At 47.4% G+C, this 27715-nt stretch overlaps 1 protein-coding gene across 2 annotated transcripts; it reads right to left on the reverse strand.

The window, feature by feature from the left end:
- PRDM10 (PR/SET domain 10) lies at window positions 1-26692 on the reverse strand. Of its 2 annotated transcripts, none has more exons than XM_088522024.1 (23): window positions 26664-26692; window positions 20719-20905; window positions 20214-20378; window positions 18683-18742; window positions 16923-17042; window positions 15820-16027; window positions 15228-15469; window positions 14367-14570; window positions 12631-12703; window positions 11870-11987; window positions 11522-11651; window positions 10412-10639; window positions 6259-6606; window positions 5747-5902; window positions 5361-5540; window positions 4923-5033; window positions 4370-4570; window positions 4022-4165; window positions 3420-3590; window positions 2080-2220; window positions 1718-1886; window positions 1119-1231; window positions 1-877 (listed from the first exon to the last, which is right to left on the reverse strand). In XM_088522024.1, the coding sequence occupies exons 2-23, from the start codon at window positions 20809-20811 to the stop codon at window positions 641-643; spliced, it is 3612 nt and encodes a 1203-aa protein (XP_088378150.1). In that variant the 5' UTR covers window positions 20812-20905; window positions 26664-26692; the 3' UTR covers window positions 1-640. The 2 variants fall into 2 exon arrangements, with proteins under 2 accessions (XP_088378150.1, XP_088378151.1); XM_088522025.1 differs by lacking the exon at window positions 26664-26692 and adding an exon at window positions 26581-26631.
- Between the last annotated feature and the right edge of the window lie 1023 nt (window positions 26693-27715).

Genomic DNA, 27715 nt, shown 5'->3' on the forward strand with positions numbered 1-27715 from the left:
TTGGAAAAATAATAATTTAATGGACTGCTTCTGCACAGCTTCACAGCTTCGATGCTCTATCGATCCCCACAAACATACACAAGGAGTCACCACTTGGCTGCTGCTCTTGCTCTGCGGGCAGTCTGCTCTCTATGGAGCCGGTACCTTCCCTTTCACCTGGGCTGCTGAAACAAACACACAGGAAGCAGTTCTGCCATATGCCAGCAATTTACATGATGTCCTCTTGTTTAACGGCTCCTAGTGAAAATATACATAGAACATAATCTGCCAGTGAGCCTTCAGCCAGGCAAGCTTTTTCCCATACCACCAAAATAAGTGTTGTTTACTGGAGACGATTCCAAAAAGGAAAAATAAGGGTCAGCAGACATGCCAAAAAAGATGAAGTCCAGGGCAAGCAGAGATTCCATTTCTCTTCTTGTCCTTTTTGTTAAAAGCTGCATAAAGTGGCATCCCAGAAGGATTTTGAGGGTACTTCTTCATTGTCACAGGGAACTTAAGCCCTCTTAAAGCATTAACAAGAGCTCCAAGGTTTTAGCTGAAGGGAGCATATACGTTAAATCCCACGAGCTCCAGGACACCCACACGTTTGGGCTTTTGGGGGAGGTCAGAAAGTACGAGCAAATGACACCACAGGGTTTCTTCATTCATGCTCTGCTGAGAAAGTCCGTGGCTTAGTGATGTGCACTTCACTGCCCCCGTTCCCATTGGTGGTTGTAGTGATTATGTACTGGGTGGTTTGCTGCTGATTACTCGTTTGAGATTCCAGGGTATCAGTGTGGCCTGACGGCTGGGAGACACCGACCTGTACCTCACCGGAGAGCGCCGAGTTTTGTTTGGCATCCAGATCAGGCTGACCTTCGGATATCACGTAGTGAGTCTGCACAGGGAATAATAAAAGAGAAGCAGTTGTGGTGTTTCACCTCACATCTTCTATAACTCTCCTTTGAGCTACACAATCTGGACCTGTTTAAATACGCAACTGCTCTCTGGGTCACCCATCATCATTCTGGCATTCATTTAATACTCAAAGTGAAGGCTTTAAACCTGATGCGTTATTTTGTGGCTACAAAAGCTAAACAGACACCAAAACCAAACCGAAACAGGATCACGTTCCTTACCTGAGTAACTGCTTTCACTTGGCCCGTGTTGACAGTTGTGACAGGAGTACCTACAGCTGTCTCTGCAATCACATACTGGCCTTGGGGAATGGCCATCATCTGAATCTCAGATGCTAGAAAAGGGAAATTAGAGAATCACTACCTCGAGTTATAACCTCAGAGACCACCTGGAAAGGCAACAGTGATAGTGGTGCACACATGTAACAAACCCAGGGCCCAAAACAACAGCAGCTGCTGAGGAGAAACCCAAATAAGAAGCAGCCCCTAGTTCTAGGGGCCTCGACAGAATTATGTCAGCTAACATAGGCCTGAAGAGCTGGACCCTTATCTGCTAAATCGGATCTTGTTCTCCCTCAAGAAGAAATTCCCCAAATTACTATCCAGAGCTGCATGGCCACAGGTAGTCATTTCATGTCACCCTCCTCCTCTGTATGATTCAGGCACCCCCCTGAGCTCAGACAAGCTGCTTTCGATACCCTTGTACAACCATTTCTTTTGTGTATAACTACCCATCTTCCTAGACCTTTATGCATGTTAAGGAAGCTTCATGAGCTCTGGAATTACTGTCTTTTCCAGGCAGAGATTCCATGGACACTTACAATAGCTCCGAAATGAGTTCCACGTGCTGGGAAGATACGTGTGCTGCACTGAAGAACCCTGCTGCTGCTGGAGGGCTGGATTTTGCGTAGATGTAGTTGTCTGCATCTGCGAGGGGCTGAGTTCCTGCTGAGATTGCTGTGAGGAGGGACTCAGGGGCTGACCACCAACCTAAAAAGCCATTGTGCCAGAGAGAGGTGGGGAAAAATAAGAAAAAAAGTGTTAATCAACACAACTCTATGTTGTTATAATCCTACCTTCCTTATCAAGGAAAAACAGGGCATTTCTTGGTATAACAAGCCCAAAAACTGCAAAGCTCTCTGTACAAGACAAAACACTCGTGCAAGAGGAAAGAGTGGGATACCTGTGATGAAGACTGGGTTGTCGGGGATGGCTCCGTGACCTGGATGTGCTGCACCTGGATGGCGTGCTGGGTGTACGTCTGGGGATCGTGAAGCTGCCCGACGTCCACCGTGGAGTGCTGAGCCTGGTGCGGTGAGGTAGCCTGCAGAAAGCCAAGCAGAGCTGCCTGCTTCAAACTCTCTGCAGAAGGAGCCACAGAAACCTCTCGTGTCATACGGGAGCTGGAGCAATGAGCCCCACCGGGGCCATGGAGCACTACTGATCGAGATGAATTTACCCTCCTTGCACTCCCATGACAGAAAAGTGCATTTAACAGATGCCAACACTTGGAGATGGTGACAGTGGTTTCAATGGAACTGACTTGCCTAAGGTCATTTAAAGTTGTCTGGTCCAGCAGATGCTGGATTTGAATGGAAATACATGGAAAAATCCCTGCACCATCCTTCGCAGGCATCCTTCTATGTAGTATATACCTAAGATCTGCATATCTGAAAACACATGATGTAGATCTACATCCAGAAAACAGTGTTTGGAGTCTTAGTGATGAAAAGCTTTCTGAAACAACACCTGGTAATTACAGTAACTGCAGTAATTTAATTACAAGCCTCAGAGCCTCATAAAATTAATATGCAGGAATCATTACTTGCACTGTTAAAGCAACCTCCCTGTTAACTAGGGTCATTGATTAGGCTATTATTAGCCAAATTAATTTGCTTACAAATTTACAATGAGGGGGCAGAGAAAACACCAAAATTCAGATTCAAATACAAGCACATGGCAATTTCAGGTTCAACAGATAATAGAAATGAAGATGAGGGTGATTATTTAGGACTACCCAAATATCATTTTCCTCAGCCCCATTACTCTAGTTATACCCTGTTTTTATTTTTAGAGATTGCCAAGTGTGACAGAGAATGAACTTTCTAATAGACAATACAGCAGGCAGGCAAACAGTTTCTGTTCTTCTAAATTTGGGTTCTGCCTCACTGAGGACAAAGCAGCCCAAATGAGTCCTCGCTGCCACAAATACAGGTCACCCACTGACCCACTTTGCCAGTTGCTGCAGGGCCTGTCCTGCAATGGCCTTTGCCTGGGAGCTGCTTCTGTTTCGCACACAAAATAGGCAGCGGGTGCCCAGACAGCCTGAAATCATTAGGGCTGTTTTAAGAAGCCTCCACTGAGCTGACCAAAACTGGCAGGACCACCTATACCCAGTACAGTGCTTTGCATTATTAAATCCTATGCATTATCAAACCATTTATGTTCAAGGGTAGCCCTGAGGCAGTGCTGGCATGACACAGATGGGCTCAAAAGTGTGAAGGGCTGCAGCAGGTTACTTACCTGAGCCACTTGAACAACCTGCAGCTGAATGTGCTGAGGCTGCTGCAGGCCAGTGGTGGCCTGGGACACGGGGATGTACTGGATTCGCTGGAAATCTCCTTGAGGAGTTCGATAGTCCGTCGTGAGGGTCTGGGACAGCTCTGTCATCGCTTGCGTCAGTAAATCTGTTGTCTGAGAAGGGGCAGAAATGCAGGGCTAGCAAGGTATTATAATTATAGCGATCATCATCTACTGGCTTAGCAATATGCTATTTGGCAATACCAATCAAGCCCTTGGAAGGGGCCGAGTCTTGGTTTCCATGTCTAAAAGGAAGATCACTTCCTCAGACATAGGAGCCCTCTCCTCCTTGAGGCACTTTGGATAAGTCTATTGATAAAGTGTGTAAGGACAGTTATACCTAACTTATCAGATTTACAAAGCCTAAAAGCACCCTGGTTGAATCTACCCACTTGAAGAGAAAGTCTTTTATGTACAGTTTTAAACCTTTGGATAAAAAAATGGTTTAAATCTGTGGCTAACAGGACTTTATTACTATTTTTGCCCTGTCCAAAGCTTGAAACCAATGCCTGCCACTTCCCATTTAACATTTCCTGTGTCCTCACCACAACAGTCTCTCCGGTGGTGCTGTCTGTGGTTAGAACAGCAGGAGTGGAGCTGATGACAGCTGTGGCCAGCGGCGCGTGGATGGTGTTGGGGAGCTGAGCAAACTCCGGGTGCTTCTTGCGGATGTGTTGTACCATTTTGGTCTGCAGAGAGACACACGAGAGCATCAGAGGGCCTGCAACTTGCCTGTTGATTCCCATTTGTGCTTTCAAGCACAAAACTAGCAGGTTGTGCTTATGGGAACAGCACAAGGCCAGCTCAAAATCCAAGGGTTTGGGGACGGAGGGATCCCAAAACTCCAGCAGGACACAGCAGGGAGAGGCCCCTCTCTGCGCTGCCCCCCATACCTTGCTGCTGTACTGCTTGGAGCAGTGAGGGCAGCAGACCGGAGGGGTGGCGATGGTGCCCGTGAGCTGCGTGTGGGTGCTGAGCATGGGGTCTGGCTCCCCCGGGCCCGCGGGGCGCAGCTTGCGGATGCTCGGGGGCAGCTCGGCGCCAGGGTGGTTCTTCAGGATGTGTGCCTTGCGCTTGCTGGCGCTTTTGTACACCTGCGGGGTGAAGACTTGGAGTGAGAAGGGCATGAAGGTGCTCTGGAGGTACAGACAGATTGAGCACTTAGTCACGGAGCCGCAGGACTGAGCGGGTCAGCGTTTGCTGGATCAGAGTATTTCAGATTTACTAACTCTGAAGCCAGAAAAGAATCGAAATCTTCAGTTAGCATCCAGATATTTTAGCTTAAGTGCATTTCATCTTCATTCCTTTCAGGCAGTGCTGGCACAAACGTTGCTGGCAAGCTTCAAGAAAGCTATAAACCCTGCCAGATGCTCTTGTACACAGACAAATTGGTTGCACACAGATCCAGGACCAAGCTACCCTCTGATGGGTGACTTTCTTACGTACCTTATCACAGTACTGACAGAAGTAATCTCTGTTGGGCTTGATGATAGGCAACGTGAGTTCTGGCACCTCTTCTATTTTCATGTCTGGATGTCTCTTTGATAAATGATTCACCTAAGAGAAAGAAACAGAAAGCAGATCTCGCTAGCAGAGATCACAACGCTCATGACACCGGCAGCCAGAGATCTTAATTGCAAACACCCTTTCACAGTGGCAGTGACAGGGCAGGACCAGGAGAAAAATGGAAAAAAAAGAAAAAAATAGCGAGCACATACACAGGTTGAAAACAGAGCAAAGCAAAAGCACTCTGGTCTGCTACCAGATTCTCCGTCTCTCAGCATCTGCTTGTTCCCACCGCTGGAATTGCCCCTTTAGTCCAAAAGGGCCCACAAAACCAGGCAGAGAAGCTTCCAAGAGAAACCAGACCCCGTGGGCACTCACCAACATCCCCCTCCGGCGGAAACCCATCATGCACAGGCGACACTTGAACATGAAGCTCTCGTAGTCCGTGGACGCAATGCGAGGCTTGAAGGTTTTGGAGCGGCTGATCCGGTCGGCTTTCTTGGCCTCCCTTTCTGGGTTGTGCATCCTCTGCATGTGCTCGCGCAGCTTGTCCTTCCTCTGCAGGCAGAGCCGTGGGGAGAAAAGGCATCAGCACCACCTTCTGCAAGCAGGAGCTACAAGGCAACTCGATAGAGTAGTCTAGACACTAAAATGGGCTTCTTCCATTCCAACCCCTCAGGGTTTTACAAGAAAGCGACCAGGCGCACGCTGCTGCGGCCACCACGACCCGGTGGCCATTTGGGAACGCCCTGGCAGCGTCTTACCTTGAACTGCTTGCCGCACGTGGAGCAGAGGAAGTCTTTGCGGTCCGAGTGCCGCAGCATGTGCAGCCGCAGCTTGTCGGGCCGGCAGAAGGCCTTGTCGCATTCCGTGCACTGGTAGATCTTCTCCGAATGGAAGCTGCGCACGTGTTTCTTCACCTAGCGGTGCAGATCACAGGGGAAGGGAATTTCTTTAGAGGAAACACCGTATAGAAAAGCAGACTCGGGAATTCTTGGCAAAAAACAGCTCTCAGTTCTGCTTTGGCAGGCGTAAGCCAGAGCAGATAAGTAGTTTATCAAAGAGTTGATTTCTTAGCAAAGGCTTCTATAAAATGATAACATTTTGGCACAAATCTGAATGGGCAGTTTGAATTTCCTTTCCGATTTATGACTGATGCAGGTGTCCTTCAGCTTGTGAAGAAGTGACATGCGGTACTATGCAAACACATTACTGTGAAATTAAGGCAACAAAGCGCTTGCAAGAGAGCCTGAAGGTGGAATTCCTGACATCTCACCTGGATAAAGTCCGGGAAGCGCTTTTTACAGGTAGGGCAGGTGAAATAGCCATCGTTGATGTGGACCACCACGTGGTCTTTGAGCAGATCCAAGCGGTCAAAGGACTCGGGGCAGAAAATGCACGAGTAGGTTTTCTGGTCCATGTGGAACTTCATGTGGCTCTCGAGGGCGCTGCTGTTGATGAAGCCCTTGTTGCAGATATCGCAGGTCAGGGGGCAGTTGCCTTCCCGCCCGTGGAAGCGCAAGTGCTGATCCAGTTTGTCCTTTTCCCGGAAGGCCTTTCCGCACTGCAGGCATTTGAAGGGGCGGAAGGATTTCCGTATGAAGAGATGCTGCAGAGCTGCGTTCTGAAACAAACAGCCAGGAGAACTATTAGTCATACGCATCCATTCCCCATCGAGTATTACCAAGCTTAACCATATCAGAAAATAAACTGACGTTTCAATATACTGAGTTGCAGATATTGGCTTCGTTTTATAGAAGAGAAGCACAGGGATACACCTGCAGCTACACACTGAGTTAAGAAAATCCAGGAGATTCCCAAATTCCTGTGTTGTGCTTCATTAACACAGTTAGCTCCCTTCATCCCTAGCGTGGCATTTGGGGCTAAGGGAAAATAAATCTTCTCTGGCATAAAGACCTCAGAATAGAGCTGCAATTCCCATTTTCTCAGGACTGGCTCTTGAGTTCAGCCCCCCCACAAAAAAGGTGGAATTGTTTCCTATGTATTCCACTGGAGCACGGCTTCCCCAACTCCACACCATGCATCAAAATCCCATTTTCTGCACTAAAGAGCCCCGCAGAGACGTGCGGCAGTGGTTTAGCGTTGCCTGGAAAAGCTCTGCTCAGACACACAGACAAGAGATGTCACAACAACCAGAGCCTTTTTTTGATATTAGGAGCAAGAGGAAGAGAATTTCAAAACCTCATAGCAAGGGCACAGGGAACCTGGGAGCAACTGACACAACTTTGTCTTCAAGCATCTATCAAGCATGAGGCTCTGACAATCAAGAGATGAACGAGAAACACAGTTTTGCTACATATCAAGAGGAACTCCTATCATTTCCATTGTCTGATTGTGTATTTGATTATACACAATCAAAAATGAAATTGCTTTTCTAGGTATTGCAAATTTGTAAGAATATTGCATGTGGGGCATAATATATGTTGTGCAAATACTCATTTTAAAATTTAATTTACTAGGCTGCTTTGTTTTCCTCCACTTTTCCACTATGTGGAATTCATCCTCTTGTTTCCTGCTTCTTTTTGTTGGCCTTTTCCTGCAGTCAACTTTTTCTGGGCAATTTTGTGATTCTCATCCCTTCCCCTTCTGGTATTCCTAATATAGTATCATCTGCTGGAGAAACTGATGCTGCTGGAAATGTTGCCTGCAGAAATACCCAGCTGTGCTCCGAGCCTGCATTTTTCAACATCACCTAAGGACTTTTAGGCTGGCTAGCTGCAAAGAAGTCATATTTCTGCATGTATGAAAACCCATTTATGCTATGGCACTCAAACTGCACTGAAAGGAGTCTGTGATACTGCTCTTTTGCTGTAAGAAAGCTAAGGAATATTTCTCTTCTCCAAAGATCTACATTTACTGTTGCCTTCTCCTTTCAGAGGTTACAGTGGTTGCGTGCTGGTTGGAGACACAGAGCAGAACTTTGCTGGCACCTCTGCTCACACACGTTCAATATTGCATATTTCTCCATATGATGTACTCCAGCAAACACATTTCCCTGGTTTCCTCTCCCTTCCTTGGGGGAAGGTCTGGGCTGACATTTGCTGTGTCCCTTCAGCGTGTGCCAAACAGCTGACACGGAGAGAGCGAAGCTAGGAGCTCTAGTGCTGGAACCAGAGAACAGCTTGGGAATAGTGTGAAATGCTGGGCCAGAGATTAAGTTAGTGAACCTGAATGCTCCTGTTCACCATCTGAACTGCAGAGGGAAACCTATCCTTTCACTCCAGGAAAAGGAACGCGACAGCAACTGTTTTGCCATTTTAAAAACAAAGCATGAAGAGTTTCAGACAAGAGCTTCGAATGGGGCCTCCCAGGAGCTCTTGTCATCTCCTCTCTCCGTTTTATGAGTGAAGAAAGCGGAGCAAAAGGAGGAGATGCAGGGTGACACTCTAGGTGACAAGTTGATAGACACACGCTGTGTAAAAATTGGACAAAAACGGCACCCAAGGCAATGCTGTAACATACCACTAGATTAGATACAGCAAAAAAAAGAAGGGAAAAAGAGCAACAAAACAAAAAACCCGACCCAAACCTACCTGCAGCTCCAGCTGAACAGGCAGCATTGAGGGAGAGAAAAATACTTATGTTATGGAGTGTAAAGCAGAGGCTTTGACTTCTCTGGCTCCCTCGTAGGGCCAGTTGCTGAAGCTAAAGTTCATCCTTGGCTTAGGCAAAACTCCCACCGAGGGTTTTGCCTCCAGGAACACTAAGCAAATCTTCAAGTTTGCCCTGCAGCTAATGGCTGCCCAAGGGGAGGTAAAGGGCAAAGATAAAAACTACAGATAATCTTTAAGGTGCTTTGTGACCTTTCATGTTCTCTCAGATAGGCAGCTGCCTAGTGAGGCTACTGTGGAAAGCTGGGGAAAAAAGTGATTTTTGTCATTGTGGCCTTGGACCATAACGTGCCCTTCTCACTACAGCAGTATCTTGAGGGGTGGCTGTATCTCTGTTCAAATACCAAGGACAAAACTGCCCTATTTAAGCTCTATCTCCTGTGAATTCCACCAGTTCTGATGCTGAAAAACTGATCCTTATCAGCAACTCCAACCCACGTATCAGGATTCCTTCCGTGTTTCCCACTAGAATTAAAGCACTCCACTGTTTTAGCCATTAAAATAAGATTCCATAGGTTTTTCCAGCTTCACTAGGGCAGAATACAGCAGTCTAGGAAATCACTGCTCCCAAGAAACAAAATCCTATGGGAGTTGCATGGACCTGCAAGAGCTACACAAGTCCCGATCATAATCAGGACTTACTACCTGCTCTTCAGAAATGAGTGACATAGTGCACATTTTAGAACAGAGTGCTCATTTATCACATGAAATGCAGGCTGTTATAAAAAGGTGCTGTCTTGAAGCATCTCCAGGACCCTGCTGAACACAAGTTTCCAGGCATACAAGGACACAAATGTCTAACTGAGGACTAAACCACCACCGCACTCCTCTGATTTGTAATCCAGGTAGAAATTTCCCAGGAACAACAGCTCAACAAGTAGCTTTGAAATTTCTTTCCCTATCTTTACAAATGCTTCTGCCAAGATAAGCTGCTGGAATAACACTCCCAGACTTACACACCTATTGCTGTGAAATAAGAGCAAAATGTGGCTCAACGTATTCCTCTAAGGAACAGTTACTCAACTCTGCTTTTTCTTTAATCCTCTTTCTCATCCCCTAAAAATGAAGTCTCCCCCCAATTGCAGCTGTTCCTTTCTATAATCAGAATTTTACACAGGGAGGAAAAAAAGAAAAAGATTTGAGGCTCACAATTACATGGCTTGAAGGATTACTTGCTTGAATCATTTCCCTCCCACACACAGTAGAGGAGGAATAAAGAACTCAGAGCTCACCCAGCTGACACAAAGCTCAAGTTCAAAGCAGTTGTTGTCAGTACACAAAGTCCTTAGCACAGATTTTCACTTCAGAGAGAGGCAGGTTTTCTACCTCAATCGAGGATTTTATCATTAAATATCATCATCATTGTCAAGTAAATAGATTCCAGTCGAGGTTGTGGCTCCTTCTTGGCAACTAGCTCCCAGAGCCACAGATGGTGCCGTGAACAAGGCGTTAGTCTGTGCCACAGCACCGCGATCCAGGCGGCTGCCTGAAGCGCTCCCGCTTGCCAGCTCGCACGGACCCTGTCACTCCCCCAAAATTACTGTGCTGGGATTGAATCGGCTCCAACTGGTGACCAGTTCTCACTAGCAGCTCATGAGCTGCTGGCTTTGAGCATGAGACCCGTCTTCCTCTCAGGAGGAGGAAATTTGCTACGAATGAGATGTTTTATTCCCAATTTGGACGTGGCCGCTGCAGGGAGAGAAAGGCACCAGCTGGTGCTGGCAGGTCCAGCCTTGGCTGGGTGGCAGCGGCCCGAGAAGGTGACAGAGGACAGGAGCCACCAGCCTCCTGGCTTACCCTGATGCGCTTGGCTCGCCTCATGTCATCTGCTGTCATGGTGCTCTGCGTGGGCACCGCGCTCTCCTCGTGCTGCGGCTGCATGGGCGCCGGGTGCGTTTCCGTGTGCTGATCCAGGGCCGGCTGCGCCTCCGGCGGCGCCGGAGTCTCCTCCTGCGGCTCCAGCCCATTCAGCGGGGTTTGTCCGGCCTCATCAAACTGCCCCTTGCTGGAAAAATGCAGCAAGTCCTGAAATCGCAAATCATACAGCCAGTGATTATTCCCCCCACCCACTGAAAAACACTTGTGATAACACTCAGACAACAAGATTTCTACTTATTTAACCACGAGCTAGACACAGGGCCCATGCTAACTCCTTCGGTGCGCCCCACCGAAAAAAAATCCCCCCCAAACAAAGCACTGACCCTTGCACGAAACCGCCTGCAATGCAGCTAAGGAATTTAAAAGCACAAGCAAAGAAACAGAGTGCCAAAAACATGTCAGATCAAGGCTACTTTCACAGTGCAAAAGCAGGTGCGGGAGAAGATGACGACAGAGCTGCCAGGAGAGCAGCTGTTACAAGCAATGAACCCGTAATGGACAGAGAGACTTGGAATGATTTACAAGCCAAAGGTCCAGCCCTGGTCTAGGTGGCAGATATCCAGTGTTTTTAAAGAGACAGGAATAATGGGGAAAAAAGCAAAAGGCTAAGCGTGGAAGCCAGGCTAGAGGATGACAAGAGTTTCTTTCAAAATAAAAAGCAGAAGCTGAACAAGGTCAACGGTGAGTGCACGGCGCTCAGTTAACATGAGTTTGAGGGCATAAGATCCGTCTCTCACTTAAAATGTGCTTAAAAATGCAAGCAGGACTTTGGGATTTCAGAGTGGCTTCCTTCCAGGGGACTCTCCTACCTGATCTCAGCAATGTCCTGCCTTAAAGGTCTAGCAAATTGTGGCATTTCTGTCCTGTCAGCATACTTGCTAACTAGTAATAGCATGCTCCCTAACAAAGAATGTGGATTTTAATCAGAAGTGCATCTTTCCTTTGCACTGATGCCTACAAAACTTCTAGAAAAGACTTTATAACCCAACATGACTTTTTTCCCCCCCTCCTTCCCATCCTCAAATATACCTGCGTCCCTTCTTCACACTTTTCACCGTTTTCACTGCTTATTTCCATGCGCATGAACTTGGGCGGGCGCCCCGGGCGTCTGCCTGGTCCAAACCTCCTCTTCCCTCGCCCACGGCCTCTGCCTCTGGCTCTATGGAAAACACAGCGCTCCAGGTTAGGGACAACAGGGACAGATTGGGAATCCGTGCTCTTTTTATGTGTTCTTTCCTATCTGAGTGGGTGAATGGCCACTGTTAAGTGACAACGGCTTGTAGTAAGTAATAAAACCTGCCGGAATTCTGCAGCAAAAGGTTTGTACATATCTACTTTGCACTCAGAAATATAGAGGCCAAGTTAAGCTTCCGATACCTGCTAAAGAAGTCCAGCTTCTCATCGTGGGAGTTGAGGTGCTGCTGGAGCTGCTCCGAGCTCATGAAACGCCGATTGCACTCGTAACACGGCCAGTTCTTTTCTTGCTCTCTGAGAACTGTTCAATTGGAAATGTCAACAACGGTATTTCAGTCACCAACCAAGCTCTTTTGTTTTATTTCCAGGTCTTTCTGTCCTCTGCAGGCCATATTTCTCCCTTGAAGGTTAGACTGACTGCAGAATACCCAGCACACATGCAATTTAGCTTCGCTTTTATCCTCTCCCTGTGCTGTGATATGACTGCTGCTGATTGCAGGGAGACAAAAAGGGCACTGGGGGAGATTTGCATGGATTATTCCCTCTGCTTTAAACACTTGGCTCCAAAAACCTCCCCCAGGTTGTATGAACACCCACAGGATCACGTCTCTGATGTGACTTGGGTGATGTTAACAGAAGTGCCTCCACCTGAAGCAATTACACAGATTTGTCACACACGGACTCAATATTAGGACACTGAGCATGGAAACATTCCTCTTCCCAGGAGCAATTTAATGCTTAAAACTTAAAGGTTAAATTAATGCTAGCGTGAGGAGCGTTAGCAGAGAATGCCCAGTGATGTCTCTTAACAGAAAATTGGAAACACTTAGATACCCCAAATTAAAAAGAAAGCAAACGAACAACAAAAAACCCACACTGCTACTATTACCTTGGGGGAAAATAATATAACACACACACAGAAAGAACAGAAAAAGCCAAATTACCCTTCCTTTCCTCTTCAGATATGTCATGGATCTTCTGGTTCACAAACTCTGCGTAAGAGGCAGCGTACCACACCTGCAGGAGGCAAACGAGGTAACACAATCTTTTCTTAAATGGGAAGCAGAACTGGGGGAATTTCACTGAAAATGTTCTGTTTTGTCCTTTTCCCCCTTATTGACAGCGCTTGCCTCAACCCCTAATTCCCATTGCTCTTTTCACCCTCAATAATAAAGCCTCCTGAGATCAATATGCTAAGGAGCAAGACAGCTTTGGTCAGCAAGCAGAAATGTTTAATTTTAAGGTGTAGGTCTCTAATAAGAGCGTTCATCTCAGTGCTTCCAAAGAAATGATATTAATCTTTTCAGGATGGATGCCTGCAAAGTACTGTTACGTGCTAGGGTGCACGTAACATGAGAAATGGAAAAAAATTCCTTAACTCAAGGGATTTGCCTTTTCTTTCCTGCTCTCTAAGTAAAAATTATAACCTAGAAAACAGGTGTTTATATTTAATTGCATTCTTGCATCATTTCTGATCTCATCTTGCTAGGAAAGGCTCAAATAGGGAAGACAACTTAAAGGAGGCAGGAACAGATCTGCAGCATGAAAAACCCCGCACGAGTTTAAACATGGACTGACCACAGATGTTTTCACAGCAGTGAAACAGTGTGAGTGTCATTTCTGCCCTGCTTCAAAGCCTCATGAACAGGTACGTGTTATTTTAGAGCCACCTCACTAACCAAAGAGGGAATCCTGGAGCTTCTGGACTAGCCACTTGTCCTGCAGTGCAAAAGCTCCCACTGCTCAAATGCACTAATCCACCCAGCTCCATCTTTCAGTAAAATTGGGACGAATGCCCTACGTGGGCTTGAAGTGGAAAACCCATTACTTAGCCTGGGTAATTCACTTGCAATTATCCAACTAATTTCACCCCAAAAGGCACTGCTAACACATGAAGCAAGAAAAATGGTGCCTCCACAGGCAGGTCTGCGCAGATTGAATTAAGGTCTGCTTTCAAATTGATTTAAAAAACAGTTGAAAAATGATGTTTGGATACAATTAGAAGGGATTAAACAGATTTCTAGTGATTAGCTTAAGCTAACTCAGGGCTGGTTTTAGAGAAGGCCAAAAAAACAATTCTACCTTTAAAAATCAGGGACAAGGGTTTAAGTGGGGCTTTTTTCCTGGTTTAAAAAGGATGATTCAGGGAAGAATAAACTATTTACTGATATCAAAGACTAAGTCACCCTCAGTTTCCAAAAAGATGCTCCAAACAAAGGCCATCTCAGCAAGCCAACCTACTTTGAATTTGAAGTAATCAAATCACTCAGAGGGGACAAAAAGTAACTCACAATATTTGTTACGATTCCCCATATGATGCAAAAGTCCCAGGACCAGAAAATGCAGGTAGAGAGAGAAACCATGGTCACTTAAGCCACCAGAAACCAAGTCAAGGGGACGTAGACCTACCAGGAAAGGGCATCCAGAACTAAAGAGAACAAGATTGCTGCAATAAAAATGAGATTGCATCTGCAAAACGTGTGCTGTAAAGCATGGCAGGGACAGACAAACCATTTACATACTCTTTTTTTAAACTTCCTCATGCGAGGTCTGAACCAAAGCTCATTTAAATTCTATAAGTCAGCGGCTGACGAGCGATTCTGGTGACATTTGATTCGGGCCACCGTTGGCTTTATTGAAGAGTGGAAAAACAAGTCATGGAAGGTGAGCAATGCCCTACCTTGAGCTCCTGCTTGGGCTCCACGTTTTTGATGGTTGTGTAATAAATATGGTGGCCGTACTGATAGGCTACCAGGTTCTGCTCCAGGTGGTTCTGAGCTGGGCGCACGAACATCATCCAGTTGCAGAGAGCCTCACTAGAGAGTTCAAACCACAGGTCTTCCTGCAAGTCTCTGTCTTTTCTGTCACCCTTATCAAGAGACACCTGCAGTAAAATCCAGTTATATATAAGTCCCTGGCTAGCCAGGAGGTGACAAAATTGACTTTACAAAGGCATAGCTGACGTTTTCACTAACAGGGATTAAGCAACAGGCAGCATTTAGGAAATACTTAAAAAATAAAACTTAAGGAGATGCTGATACAATCAGACCAGTAAGTAAATGGCTTCAAGTTAACCAAATCTATTTTTACCTCATGCAAACACACTTGGTGGGGGCAAGAGGAATTGGGCTGTCCTCTCCCCTCTGCATCCTGGGGGAGGAAGGAGGGAAAGCGGAAGGAGAAATATTTTTAGCTTAAGTTACTGCATGACACAACTTTATGGCTGCAAAACATCCTGAGATGGAGCAGCTATTTTTATGGCCAGATGCTGCTGCAGCCCATGTGAGAGTGATTCAGAGCATTCAATAGTCCAAGTCCCATACATCATAGCACCATAACGCCACAAGATTCACGGTGACTCTGTCACCCTGAAGAGCATGAGTAGCTGTAGACATCACAGCAAAGCCAGCTAGGAAGTGCTGAATATCAGTGGAAGTAACAGGTGGCCCCCAGTGAAGTAACTGTCCAAGCAACAGGTTCAAAGCTATCAAAAGCAAAGCTCAGGCCCCAATTCCTCCCTTTTCCCCCCAAGGGCACAAACCTTCAAGTGGATGTAGCAGTCTTTGAGCTCCGTTTGCCTGACCAGGGGTCCTTCCACGGGTCCGAACTGCGTGCGCTTCGGGATGCGCCTTTTGGAGAAGACCCCTCCCAGGAACCTGTCTATGTAGAGCACCAGGGGCAGGCTGGCCCTCGCCCTCGTCAGCACGGGCCGGTTCGGGATGGGATGCAGGGGTCCGTGTTTGGGACACACGGAGGGATGCGCGTTGTTGCACTCCTCACACCCTGCAACAGAGAGGACCCTTATGAGGCAGATATTCAGGCGTCAAAAAAAGAGTTTAACAGCGTTACCTTTCTCCAATATCTTTGGCTCAGTTATAGGAACATTTATTCCATTTAAAACATTTAATGTTTTAAAACATTACACAGTGCAGCCTTCTGCAAAGGAAGGAATAAAGCTGCTCAGAGACTCTAGCAAGGAGAGAATCCTGCTTTTTGGGCAAGGCAGCCCAAGAGGAGTAGGTGTTCCTGGGTATAATTAAGGCAACTAGTTGTTAATGCTAAAATATGAATTGTCTTTAATCCCATTAAAGGGGAAGAGAGCCAATCCGCTGTTCACTTCTTGATATGCTCACAGAGATCGTTGGGATCAAAAGGTCGAGGTGGATCCGGATCCCATTCATCCATGTCAGTGTCTTCCCCCTCTTCATCCTCATCTTCATCTTCCTCGTCCTCCTCTTTCGTTTCCATCCTTCCCATCTGATTCTGCAAAGGTGCTAGAGGGTCAGAACCATCCACTGCCTCCATAGGAGGTAACACCTGGTTATGCACCGGTAGTGATGCCTGAGGACAAAACACAGTCAAAGTTGATTCCCCATTTGCAAAGTAAGAAAGAAAGAAAATAAATAAATCACAAAGACAAGCAATGAAAGCTCTCGCTAGTCTACTCTATTTCCTCTGGTAATGGGAAGAAGGGCAAGGGGAACTGCATGATAAATGATTGCAGAGGGACGTTTTGCACGCCTGCTGCTCAGAACAGCTCTGTGTCACAGCCCACTCCGAACTGAAACCAGAGGAGCTCTGCAACAAATGCTGGTGGAAACCATCCAGAGCCCCAAAGCTGTATTTTCAGTAAATAAGTGCAAGAACCCTGCATTTTTACACATCATCTTTGCTCTCCTGCTGTACAATCAAATGAAAACAACCCCCGGAGCACACGTGTGGAGATCAATAAGTGAGGAGATAACACCAGGATTAGATGGGAACTGCGAGACAGGAAGGACATCACTAATTTTAATTAAGATTTCCCTTCACTTTCCCTACACAGAAAGGGAGAAGAAATGGATGTGTGGACACGGGGTACTCCATCACTCGCACAGGTTTCTCAGAGAGCAAGAATTACCATACAGAATAAAGCTGCCTTAAGAGAGTGGCAAAGAGACACAGAGGAGATTGGCCCTACGTGACAGTCGAGTTGCAATTTCAAACCTGAAAAAGGTATTTTCAAGTGCTTGATGTAGAATCTATAGAATAGGTTGCTCTGTACATCAGCTACACCCTCCTAAAAACCCCACGCAGCCCGTGATGAGACTATGAAAGACAATCACAACCCTGTGAACTTCCTTGCTTTGCCTCCCGTCTCCCTCAGCCACGTTTCATCCCCCCGAGATGCCGGAGCAATAAAACCAGAGCCGTTTTACATGGGAAAAAAAGAAGAAAAGGGTGCCTGGCAACTTACTCTATCTGCTCGTGGCCCCTGCTCCAGAGCCACTTGCTGGGGGGATTGGGCAACGTTGCCGAGCACGGGCAGGGTGCTGGGATTCATGCCCTGGGCAGCAGCAGGCAAGAGCACGGTTACCTAAAATTATAGGCACTCGTTTTAGCACTGCGGCATTCCCGTCCACCGCTCACCCACGGGCAGGGCCCTGCATGCAAAGCTCCCTGGAATCCTCTACCAGGCCCCAAACGGGGCGTTTTAAGGGTGTTTCTAATAGGGATGACGGTTGGAAAAATCAAGCCCTCCAAAATGAGGGGATTCCAACAATTATTTTCCCCCCCGTGTTATTTGGCTACATTGTACATTTTGGGTTCCGTTTTCCTGCTCATTTCCTGTGTCGTGCCATTAAAATTAATGAATACTACTACACCCATTAATTTGCTGCTCCCATCTCTTCAGCTATCAACCAAAGCAAAATGCAGATGCCAGGAATTACCTTTCCTGCCCTTTGAGTTCTGTCTATCTACCCCAGGATCAGTACTGATATCCCACATGCTTTTCCATCCTTTCCTGCGCTTAACATCATGAGGGCTGCAGCTTCTGCCTCTGCTTTTAGACTCAAGGAAAGCCCCTTCAGAGAGAGAGTTTGAGGAGTATAGAATAAGAGAGAGCCATGAAACGTGCTGCCAGACAGGCAGAAGGGAGAAATTCTCATTTTGGGGGGTAACAAAGCACAACCCTGATGCAGGCTGGGCAAGAGACAGCGCTGAGAGCAAACACCAGTCAGGACATTAGAGAACAGTAACTCGGTCTGGTTCTTCACAAACCTGGCCAGGATCCTGCAAGCTCAAGGGGCAGACAGGAAAATCCAAAACACCAGCAGAAAGTTGGAATTTTGAATTCCTTTCAATCCCTTCTAACATTTACTTTAAAAAACACCTAGTTATGCCCTTGATATCAAACACATGAGCAGCAACTCCCCAATGTTGCTGCTATGTCAGCATGTCATGTGCACTGCATATATAACTACTCGGTTAATTGGATTGCATATTTATCAATCATACTTGTTGGCAAGCAGGGTTTAAAACACCTAAGAGGCACTGCTTGGCTTCTTTATAAAAGGAACTTGATCTGGAAGTAACAAAAAGCCAAACCTCCAAATACATTCGGAGAATGTATTTTTAAGAGAACTGTATTATCAGTCAAATTGTTGCCTGCTCGTGCCTCAACAGTTTAGAAAGTCTCCTTTTAGCAGGCAAAAATCTTATAGTCAATGTATATTTAATGCATGTTCATTCCTCCCCAAGCGTGCCAAAAAACAGGAATTTTAGGGAGTTTAGTAACAAACCGTATGTAAAATATCGATTCAAACACGAAGCTTGGCGACGTTGGGCCGGAATCCATAGGAGGACAACTGCAATCCTACCCCTTCCAGAAGGGCATTAGAATAAAGTTAGCCTCATTGCTTTAGCAAGTCATTTAAAAGGATGCCGTGGAAAGATTTCTCGTATAATTTGGGGCAGGAAGTTAGAAATTTTGTTGCGTATGAACTTAAATGTTTAGAGAGGCCGAGTTAACTGTCATTCATGCACAAGGTAGCCAAGGTAACACCGGCTCGCTGTCATAAACTTTTTTGCTCATCAGCACGGGAGTGACAGTCAAGGGTTGTCATTTGACAAGCTCAGAAGCAGCTTCTCTGTCCCTGCCAGCAAAACAAGGTCCCTCGACCTTCCGTGCCTGTTCCCTTGCAGTTTCAGGGCCGAGAGAAACAAGTCTCTTACCTGCTGCGTGGTGGCATCTTGCTGGACGTAAGCCACTTGGGACGGATCTGTAAACAGAGTCTAGACAAAGTGAAAAAGGCTTATCAAACCAGTGAAAAAGGCTTGCTTACTCCCAACTCGCACAAGAATTGCCCTGTCACCAAGAAATAATCTACATAAAAGTCATTTGTTTTGCTGTTGGGTTGCCTGTCAGCATAGCAGGTTCATTTAACTTACCCATGTGAGCCTACGTACCCCAAAAATAGAATAAGATTAGGTAGGATTCCATAAAAATACAGCATCGTTTATAAGGTGTCTGTCATCTGCATAGAGAAAGAGCTTCAAATTTTTTTTAATAGAAAATCACTGTGAATTGCACTTTAACAGGGTGAAATGCAGAAAATGCATGGAAGCTACTTGAGAGCAGGACAGAAGATAATTACTAACTTCATCTTTCTGCCTGTCCACAGCAGAGCTGCTTAGATAAAAAAAGCCTCAGGTATCAGATATGTCCTCCATGTGAATTTGTTATTGTCATTAAGTTGTTTTTCATTTTCCAAGAGATGACAGCTCCAATACTCTCCCAGCAGTCTGCAAGAGCAGCTCTCATTGAATTATCACAAGCACTTACAGAGCCTGGGAAGAGTAAGACTCCAGGTCTTTTGGACAAGAAAAAATAATAGTCACAAGGCTTGGAGTAGCTTGGACAGTAACTTCTGCGGAAATGCAGTATTTCATAATATCTTACCCTCTCAGATCAGCCTAAAACATAAGAATGTCTTTTCTGGACTAGCCAAGAAGTGCACCACAGACACAGGCCATGGCACACGAGACGGCCAGGGTGGCTTCGAGTGTCACAGACACACACTTGGTAGCACTGCTCATCTGTCACGTCACCAAAGAGACTATCAAACTTTCCTGACAAAACCTGCCTGCTCCTCACTTATCTATCCACAGAGGGGTACGGATGCATACTGTTTAACACCCTAAACACAAGCTGTCGGAGACAAAAGCTATTTGATATTTAATATTATATAATTATTCAGAGGAAGAAAGGAGCGTAGACCTGTGAAATCACCACTTTCTCTGAATCAAGACTGCAAAATGAGATTAAATATGCTGGGATCCTCTGGAAATAACACACAGATTTATTGTTACTATTAACTATGAGAACAGCACTATGCATAACAAGGACTCTTCTTCCAAAAAAGACCATTGATGTCTGAATCAGCTTTTGACCGAGTCCAACAGAGGCAGGACTTGCAGAGAGATTATCAGTGTTTCTAAAAACACCTTTGATGTAATTACAATCTCGCCCACCTCCAGCAAAATAACCAGCATTTCATAATTTCTAGCCCAGCATCCTTTGATTGCCACATTTGCACATCAGACTGGAAGGAGCAGCGTGAAGTCCCTCGTCACCCATGGGCAGATCAAAGCGTCGCAAGCGCGGCCGCCAGCCCCTGGCCATTTGGGGAGCTGGCTTGAGTTTGGCACAAGATCCCTGCTCTTTGGAGGTGCCAGGAAGGGGTGGGCTCAGAACCGCACGTGCCTGCGTAGCTTCCACGGGGTGGATGTAAACCAGCGTGTGCTCCGAGGTGTCCACGGAGGTGTAGGAGGTGCCATCTGCCGTGTAGACCACTTGCTGCGAGGGACGGTCCTGGTCATCGCTGTACACGATCTGGGCCACTGTCCCCCCCTCGGGGACAAAGTGCACCTGCAAGAACAGATCCTACGCTCACATTTCTGCACGTACACCCACGGGAAGCCACAGGCTGCAGAAGCATCTTGGAAGGAAGGAATAACATGTGTCCCAACTACCTATTGTTTAGGGATACAACATAAAACTCATGGTGTAAATGATACTAAAAATCTCATCTAAATGATGCCAGACATAAAAACTACAAGCAGTTTCTCCCTTTTACTCTGCATTTTAACTCAAGACCTGGCTGCTCTAAAGAGCACCTTTGAATAGTGCTCAGCTTAAGTTGCTAACCACTGCAGCAAGCCCAGCTGCATGCAGGAAGAGGTGCAGAGCTCTGGAAGGCACTAGTCACCTGAGCAGAATTCTGCTCCTGCTCAGCAGAGTCAGCCCACACCTGAGGACTTTCCTCTTTGGAGTCCATCTCCTCCCTGCTCTCGTGCTCCATGAGAGGCCTCTACGGGAGGAACGTTTGGCTGAAGAGATTCATCTGTTCACGGCGCTTCTACTTCCAGAAGACAAGGTGATCTTCAGTAACATGGCTATAAAGAAAGAAGAGGCCGAGATATTAAAGCAGAGAACAGCACAAGCAGCTTTGGTTGCAATTAAAAGGGGATGTGTGGTGTTATCAGCTACTTCACCCCCCAAAAAATCAAACAGCTTTATGTCTACTAGCAACTTTAGCCTTGTATCAAGCTGCAGCCCCAGTTGGTATTCAGCTAGCGTTTCAGGAGATGACTTTTAGCAAAAGAACAATGAAACTTAAACCCTAATTGCTGCAAGCCTGAAGATCCTGACAAATTGCTTCCACGCTAGGTTTTATTCACCTCTTGCAATTTTATCGGAGCCCCTCAATCTGCCACGGGGAATCTCAGAAGTGTAATTTACAGCTCCGGTGATTGGTTTAGTCAGTGGTTCAGCACCTTCCCAGTCCTTCGTCTCTAATGTCATATTAAATCACAGGCCCAGGAATTAGCATGAGGCTGAGCCCATTTCATTTTTCAGCAAGTCCAATTAACTTGATTTTATACCGAGTGCCTCCCCAGCCTGCGCACCGGCAAGAAAGCAGAAGGCTCCTTGCTGACGCTTTCATTCATTTGCATTTCAAATGCAAATTATTTTAGCCATAATTTATTCCCATAAATGCTAGCAGTTGGCTTGTCACCGACAAGCTAAAAAAAGATAAGAAAGAAGCAGGCACTTTGTGCCTTCTGCTAATTTCCCCAGCAGCAAAGGAGCTTTGCAGACCTGAGCACTGACTGTACCACGGGTCTGAGCCAGAACTTATAAATCAATAATATGGAGACATCTCAGGATAACGTCACCGATCTGAACAGCGGGAAAAACTCATGATACTGTCACATATATTAAGGAAAACTTTGGGAAAGCATTTTCTGGGAGTTCTGGCTTTCTTATGCTGATCAACATACTATGTATGTAGCACAAGCTGCAAAAGGGGTGACTGATGAGCGGTGCGATGGCTGCTCTGCCCTCACGTTAGACTCTCAGCGCTAGATTTGGGGTAAAGGAACAAAAATGCTATTTCAATAACTCTCTCTGGTTATTACATATGCTGTTACATATGCACTCTGTTATTTATCTCTTTACAGCTATGCTCCCTATAGCTATTATTATACATTATCATATACAGAAGCTCTGAAGTGCAGGAGAGAAAAGGGAGATAATTTACAATGCTGCATCTTTCTGCAACATTTTAGCTAGTGAATCTCATTAGTGAGGAGAAAGGAACAATGTTTTGGACTGATAAACACTTCACACTGCTCTCCAGCTGTTCAAAACTAGGGTCCACAGCAGACATAGGCATATATAAATATATATATAACATGCATGCCATATAGTACCTTTTATCCAGCTAGCTCAAAATCACTTGTTACAGCATCGAGGATTAATTCAGGCATTTCCTCATATTTAATCCTGCAGAAAACTGTCCATCTTATTCGTCCCTGTTGTTGTTATTAACCAAGAGCCCATTCGGGTAATTGGGATACAAAAGCCAGTAGTTTAATCCATTAACCCAGACCTAATTGCTGAGAACAATGAAAATAAGCGCTAGAGGTTGCAATGATTTGGGGGTTTAATATAATCACCCGGTTAGTACAAAATTAAATTACCAGCTGATTTAATTGTGTAGGAGAACAGCACCGTTATGGCCAACTCCACACAGTGCAACAGGTAGCAGGATTTTTGGCCGACTTTCCCAACAAACAGCTATTTGTTGGCGGTCTGAAGATGCTGACTCTCTCCTGCTGACTCATTTTAGCACCGCTAAGCCTGATACCTTGAGGAGGAAGGAGACTCCAGAGGACTTGAAGAGATTCGGAGTCGCAGCACGGTCACGACACCGTGGGCAGGAAGGGCATGGAGCCCCTGGAGGTCTCTGCACCCCCAAATCCAGCTGCCTGCCTCAGCAGATGCTGCTCTGCAGGCAAACCAAACCCCTCGAGCCAAAACAGGTTCCTGATTCACACAGTTCACATTTACCTTCCTCTCCTTAACATGCTCTGGGGACTTGCTGGTATCCAAGACCTCGGATTTCAGTTCTTGCCTTTTACATTTGATCCTAAAGATCTCATTAATGGGGATGCTTTTCTGGAGCCACCATTGTCTGAAGAGCTTTTTGTGTCACAGTCTGAGCAGTTCATCACTTTGCAAACCTCCCTTGATCTCTCCAATCCTCTAACTCCTGAGGGCACAGCTGGGGTGGGAGCAAACGGGGCTTGAAGGGAAGACCTGGAGTAACAGTGGAGCCAGTGCTGGTTTTCTCTTGATAAGCAAGGATGAGATGATACTCCAGCCCAGCAAAACCACACGGTGCTTCACTGGAAAACTGATCTCGGAAATTCACAAAGAGGCATCACCAAAAAAAGAGCAAAAATCCAAAAAGGCAAGAAGCTAGAGACCAGAACTCTGGGGACTTCATCTGCAGCAACTTCTCTAGTCTAATTAAGGACATTCTGCTGAGAAAGCATCACCCAGGGCCTGTCAAAACATCCACTCTTGGCCCTTCTCTGACACAAGAATAAGAGAACTTGAAGCAAGGGCCACTTCCCTGCTCGGGGAGCCATAAAGCCACTGCAGCATCTCAAATGAGAACCCACTTTACAATAATGGTGCATAAAAACAGCTTAATGTGATTTATTCCCCGGTGTAAAAGGGCCTTTCCTATAGAGGGGGGTTCCCTGCAGCAATAACAGCCGCTGTTATTAGCTTAATCCTTTAAGCACCGAGCTCACTGACCACCCTTCTGCGGCGCGAGCCATACGCAAGGACAGCACGATTGCTGCAAAAAGAGGTTTTATGGCTACGGGTCTTCCTGCAGCTTTTAGCACTGATTTATTATGCTCAGAAGCAGCAGCACATGTGTCTGCTAAAGCCATATCCCACACTTAAGTTAATTACCTCGCTTGCCTAGAAGGCAGAGCGGCTGCATTTCCTGCGATCCTTTGGCAAGGGACTCGCGGTGGCTGCAGCAAGGAGGCCGGGTTTGTAACCTCACTGCCACGGCAGTGTCTTTTCCTCCGCGTCCGCGTTCATCAAAAGCGGTTATTGCCTCAAGGAACTCCAGCTCTCGGGCGTTTCGGCCGAACGTTGGGTATCGGGTAATATATGCCCACAATATTTACGTTCTCCTGGCGAGTTGGAGATGGGGAGCGTGCGCAGGACAGCAAAGACAATTTCCACAAAAGGAAACATGAGTGCAATTTATTTAATCATATAATGAACAGAATAACTCGGCCAAACACGAACTCGCTCTTTACTCAAATTGCCTGCAAGAAATCGATCTTTCTACATCCTTATATTGCATCCATCATCAAAGCAATAAGGAGCTGGAAGAGACCTCTTACATCTCCAAGGCTCATTGTGTGCTACTGTGTCATATAACCTATGGATTATACCTATAGAAACGCAATAAAGCGGAAAACATGGAAAACAAACACATTTTCAGAATGCAACATGAATAAAAAGAAGAAAATCGAGGTCTTTATCAACGCAGGTGCTACGCTGCTGCCTATAAAGCTCTCAAGAACGTGTTAAAGGAAAATAAAAATATAAAAATAATATACATTTAATAAAAAAATATTGCTTCGAGCTCTTACAATTCAGAAGAAAAACATCGTCTTATTTCTGCAGATAAACCTGCATCTTTCTCAACAGTCCCTTAAAATGCTGCACGCAAGGGGAACCAGCGAGGCAGCTGCATCTTCAAACGACTTCTATTTCTGTGTTTCACTGAACACAAAAATAAGAGGGTCAAATAGGTCTGACCTCATGTTTTAAGCCAAAACAAAAATAAAATTAAGAGAGCCTCACAATGAGCTACATTTAAGTCAATTAACACTCAGTTTACACAGCTGAGGGCAGCTGCAGGAGGCCAGAAACAGCTTCCCAAGTAGCTGCTAACTAAGTAGCACAAATTAACACGAGGAGCTCGTCAAGGGCTGCTCCTCGCACCCTTGGTAGGAAGGGTGTCCGAGGACAGCAAGGGACAACACCTTCCAATTTCTCCTCACAAACAAGTTATCAGTATTCCACGGACAGCAACAATAACAACAGCATCAATATCCCGCCCTATAGCAAGGGTAATAAAATTGCATTTTTAAACATCGGACACAAAAGAAGCACATGCAAACCCCCCCAGAGCAGCACAAGACCAACAGGTAAATTGGCCACTTTAGGGCAGAGTTTGGAAATACACCTTCTTATATTTTGCTCCCACAAAAGACTCAGGAAGAGATCTCTTAAAAATCATTTCATCTTGTAGTTTAAACCAGTGAAGACAGAGAGAAAAATAAAGTTAAACTACTATAAAAATTTAAAAAGCAAGAGCTGCTCACTGTAGGCTTTTAATTTCCATCAAAGCAGTGGAAGAGAAAAAATTGGCAGGCATTTTATAGCACTATCCGGTCTTATACTTGCTCATCCTTTAAAAGCCTGCAAGAACGATGTATATATTAGTCATACACCAGACAAGCCAGTGTATGTATTTTTAATGTATTACAATTTAAAGCCTACTTTTTCCCCTCTTCTTCTAAGGCAAGCACCACATCGAGACACAGGTGAGGGAAGCCGTAGAGGCAGCAAAACCTAAAGCTTCGCTTCTAGAAACTGCCATTTCTGCCAGCACGTGGCCTTGGGCCTCTCCTCACGAGGCTTGAGGAGGCACGAGCCAAGGCCCCTCGGGGCAGCCCCTGCTTGAGCCTTTCCCCCCGGGGCACCCCAGGGACCCCCAAAAGGGCATTTTCACACGCGGCCGCAGCCGAAGGGACCCTCCATTGGGCAGGACCGCGACACCCCTCAGCGCCTCACGGGCAGCAATGGCGGCTTGGCCACCCGCTCCCTCCTTATATACCCTCCACGGCCAGCGGCAGCAGCCAATCAGGGGCAGCGGCTGCGCCGCTCCCCCCGCCCCTTGCCCCTGGTGGGGCCAATAGGAGAAAGGGGCGCGAGGCCCCCCCACCAATCAGGAGGCGCAGGTGCCCCTCTCCCCACGCGCGCGCGCGCCGCCACCGTTCCGCAGCGTCAATAACGACCGCGTTCCCCCCCGCGCCCGCGGAACGAGATGAGCCCCCCCACGCCGGTGCCCCAACGGTCCCCCGGGCCCAACCACTATGAAAATTAACGGGGGGGTCGGGGGGATGGGGGGGGGGGCGCGGGGAATATTTCGGGTGACGGAGAAAGAAGGGGGCGCAGAGGCGAGGGACGGCGCCGCGGAGGGGAGGCGACCTCCGCGCGGAGCCAGGCAAGCGAGCGGCTCCCCGCAAACGGGGAGCGGGGGCGGCTGAAACGCCCGCCGCGCTGCGGGCACCAAGATGGCTCCAGCGTCCCCCCCCCCTCCCGCCCCAACACACACGGAGGTGCCGGGGTCCGGACTGTACCAAGCGGGGAGGGGGAGTGGGACGCGGGTGGGGGCAGCCCCTTCTCCCTCCGTCCGGGGCGGATGGGGGATCCCGAGGAGGGCAGGGAAGCTGGGGGCGGAATGTACCTCTCCCGCGGGGGGGAAGGGGAACGGCTGCACCCTGCTTCCCCCCACCCCCGCTCGCGGGAGCCAACGGTTTATCCCGTCCGCAGCGCTACGGAGCCCGCCAGCTCCGGGCGCCATCTTGGGTGCGACTAAAACAACAAGTCCGAAACCCCCGGCGGGTCCCCGCGGCGGCGCCGCACGGCGCTTCCCTCCCGGACCGTCCCATCGCGTTACCTGAGGGGGTCCCGCGCGGCCGCCGCGCCCCGGCCGCCGCCGCCGGCCCCGCCGCGGCCCCGAACCCCCCCACCTGCCCTCACCTCACAATGGTAGCTGCAGAGCGGGAGGGGGGGGGCGGCCGCCCGGGCCTCATTACCATAATCTGCCTGGCAACAGCCCGCGGCGGCGCGCTCCCATTGGCTGCCCGCGAACGCCGGCCGGGAAAGCCCGCCGGGGAAGGCTCGCGGGCGGCCGGAGCGGGGGCTGGGGGAGCGCGGGGCCCCCCCAATCCCCGGGAAAAACGAGGGGGACACCCTTACCCCCGGCCATCGTGTCCCCCCTCCATGTTACCTTCCGCCAATCACAGCGACGCTCTCATCCTCTCTCCCCTCCGCCGGCGGCCTCGGGACCAATGGGAGCGCGCCTCTCATGGCGGCGCCCCGCCCCCCTGCCGCGGGGGGCGGGGTGGGGGGCGCCAAGCGAGCGGCGCCCCCTGCAGGGCGGGGGCTATTGCAGCCCCTTCACCCCAACCCCCTTCAGGAAACAAGGGGAAAATTTGGTTAAAAATGCAGGAAAAATACATTTTATTTTTAAAGCTATTATGCACACATGTAAGAGTAACAAGAGGGTCACATCTGGGTGCAATTCAAGTTTTTAATAGCTTTTTCCCAAGGAGAAACACAGGCGTGTGCCAAGAATCATCTCTTTCCCCAAGGAATCCAGATAAAAAGCCAAGATGCAGCTTGTCTAACCTGCACCTGCTATTGATTGCAAAAGGCAGCCTTCAATTATTGCAAAGGGCAGCTCTGGAATCTGGAGCAGGCAGGGATATTTAACCCCCTAGGAGAAGGAAGAACAGTTTGCAGGAAAAAAACAGTATTTTCAAAATGTTGCCTCTTGGTGTGGGCTTGGAGGGATTTTCTCCCCAGGGGTTTGGAGGCTCACAATATTGTAACATTGGCTTGGCTACAGAGTGACACAAACACACCATTGTATCACTTTTTATGCAAACACGCCATTTTCCGACCCTGCAAGACCCAGGGCTCCCTTCTGCTTCTTATTTCTTTAAGTTTCTCTGTTCCTATCTTTTTCCCTTCTCTTTCTATAGCAATGGAAAGACCAAGAGAATGAAAAATACCAAGCACAGCAAAGG

Source organism: Tinamus guttatus, unplaced genomic scaffold (genome assembly GCF_059628265.1).
Source record: "Tinamus guttatus ecotype Peru unplaced genomic scaffold, ASM5962826v1 Tinamus_guttatus_pri_ptg000143l, whole genome shotgun sequence".
In the NCBI taxonomy this organism is placed as follows: Eukaryota; Metazoa; Chordata; class Aves; order Tinamiformes; family Tinamidae; genus Tinamus; species Tinamus guttatus.

Coding starts and splice junctions, on each gene's coding strand:
- PRDM10 (XM_088522024.1), bottom strand. CDS start 20,811: ATGGAGCACGAGAGCAGGGAGGAGATGGACTCCAAAGAGGAAAGTCCT. Junction 11,988..12,630: donor ATCTGAAGAGGAAAGGAAGG/GTAATTTGGCTT, acceptor CCAATTGAACAG/TTCTCAGAGAGCAAGAAAAG. Junction 11,652..11,869: donor AAGCTGGACTTCTTTAGCAG/GTATCGGAAGCT, acceptor TGTTTTCCATAG/AGCCAGAGGCAGAGGCCGTG.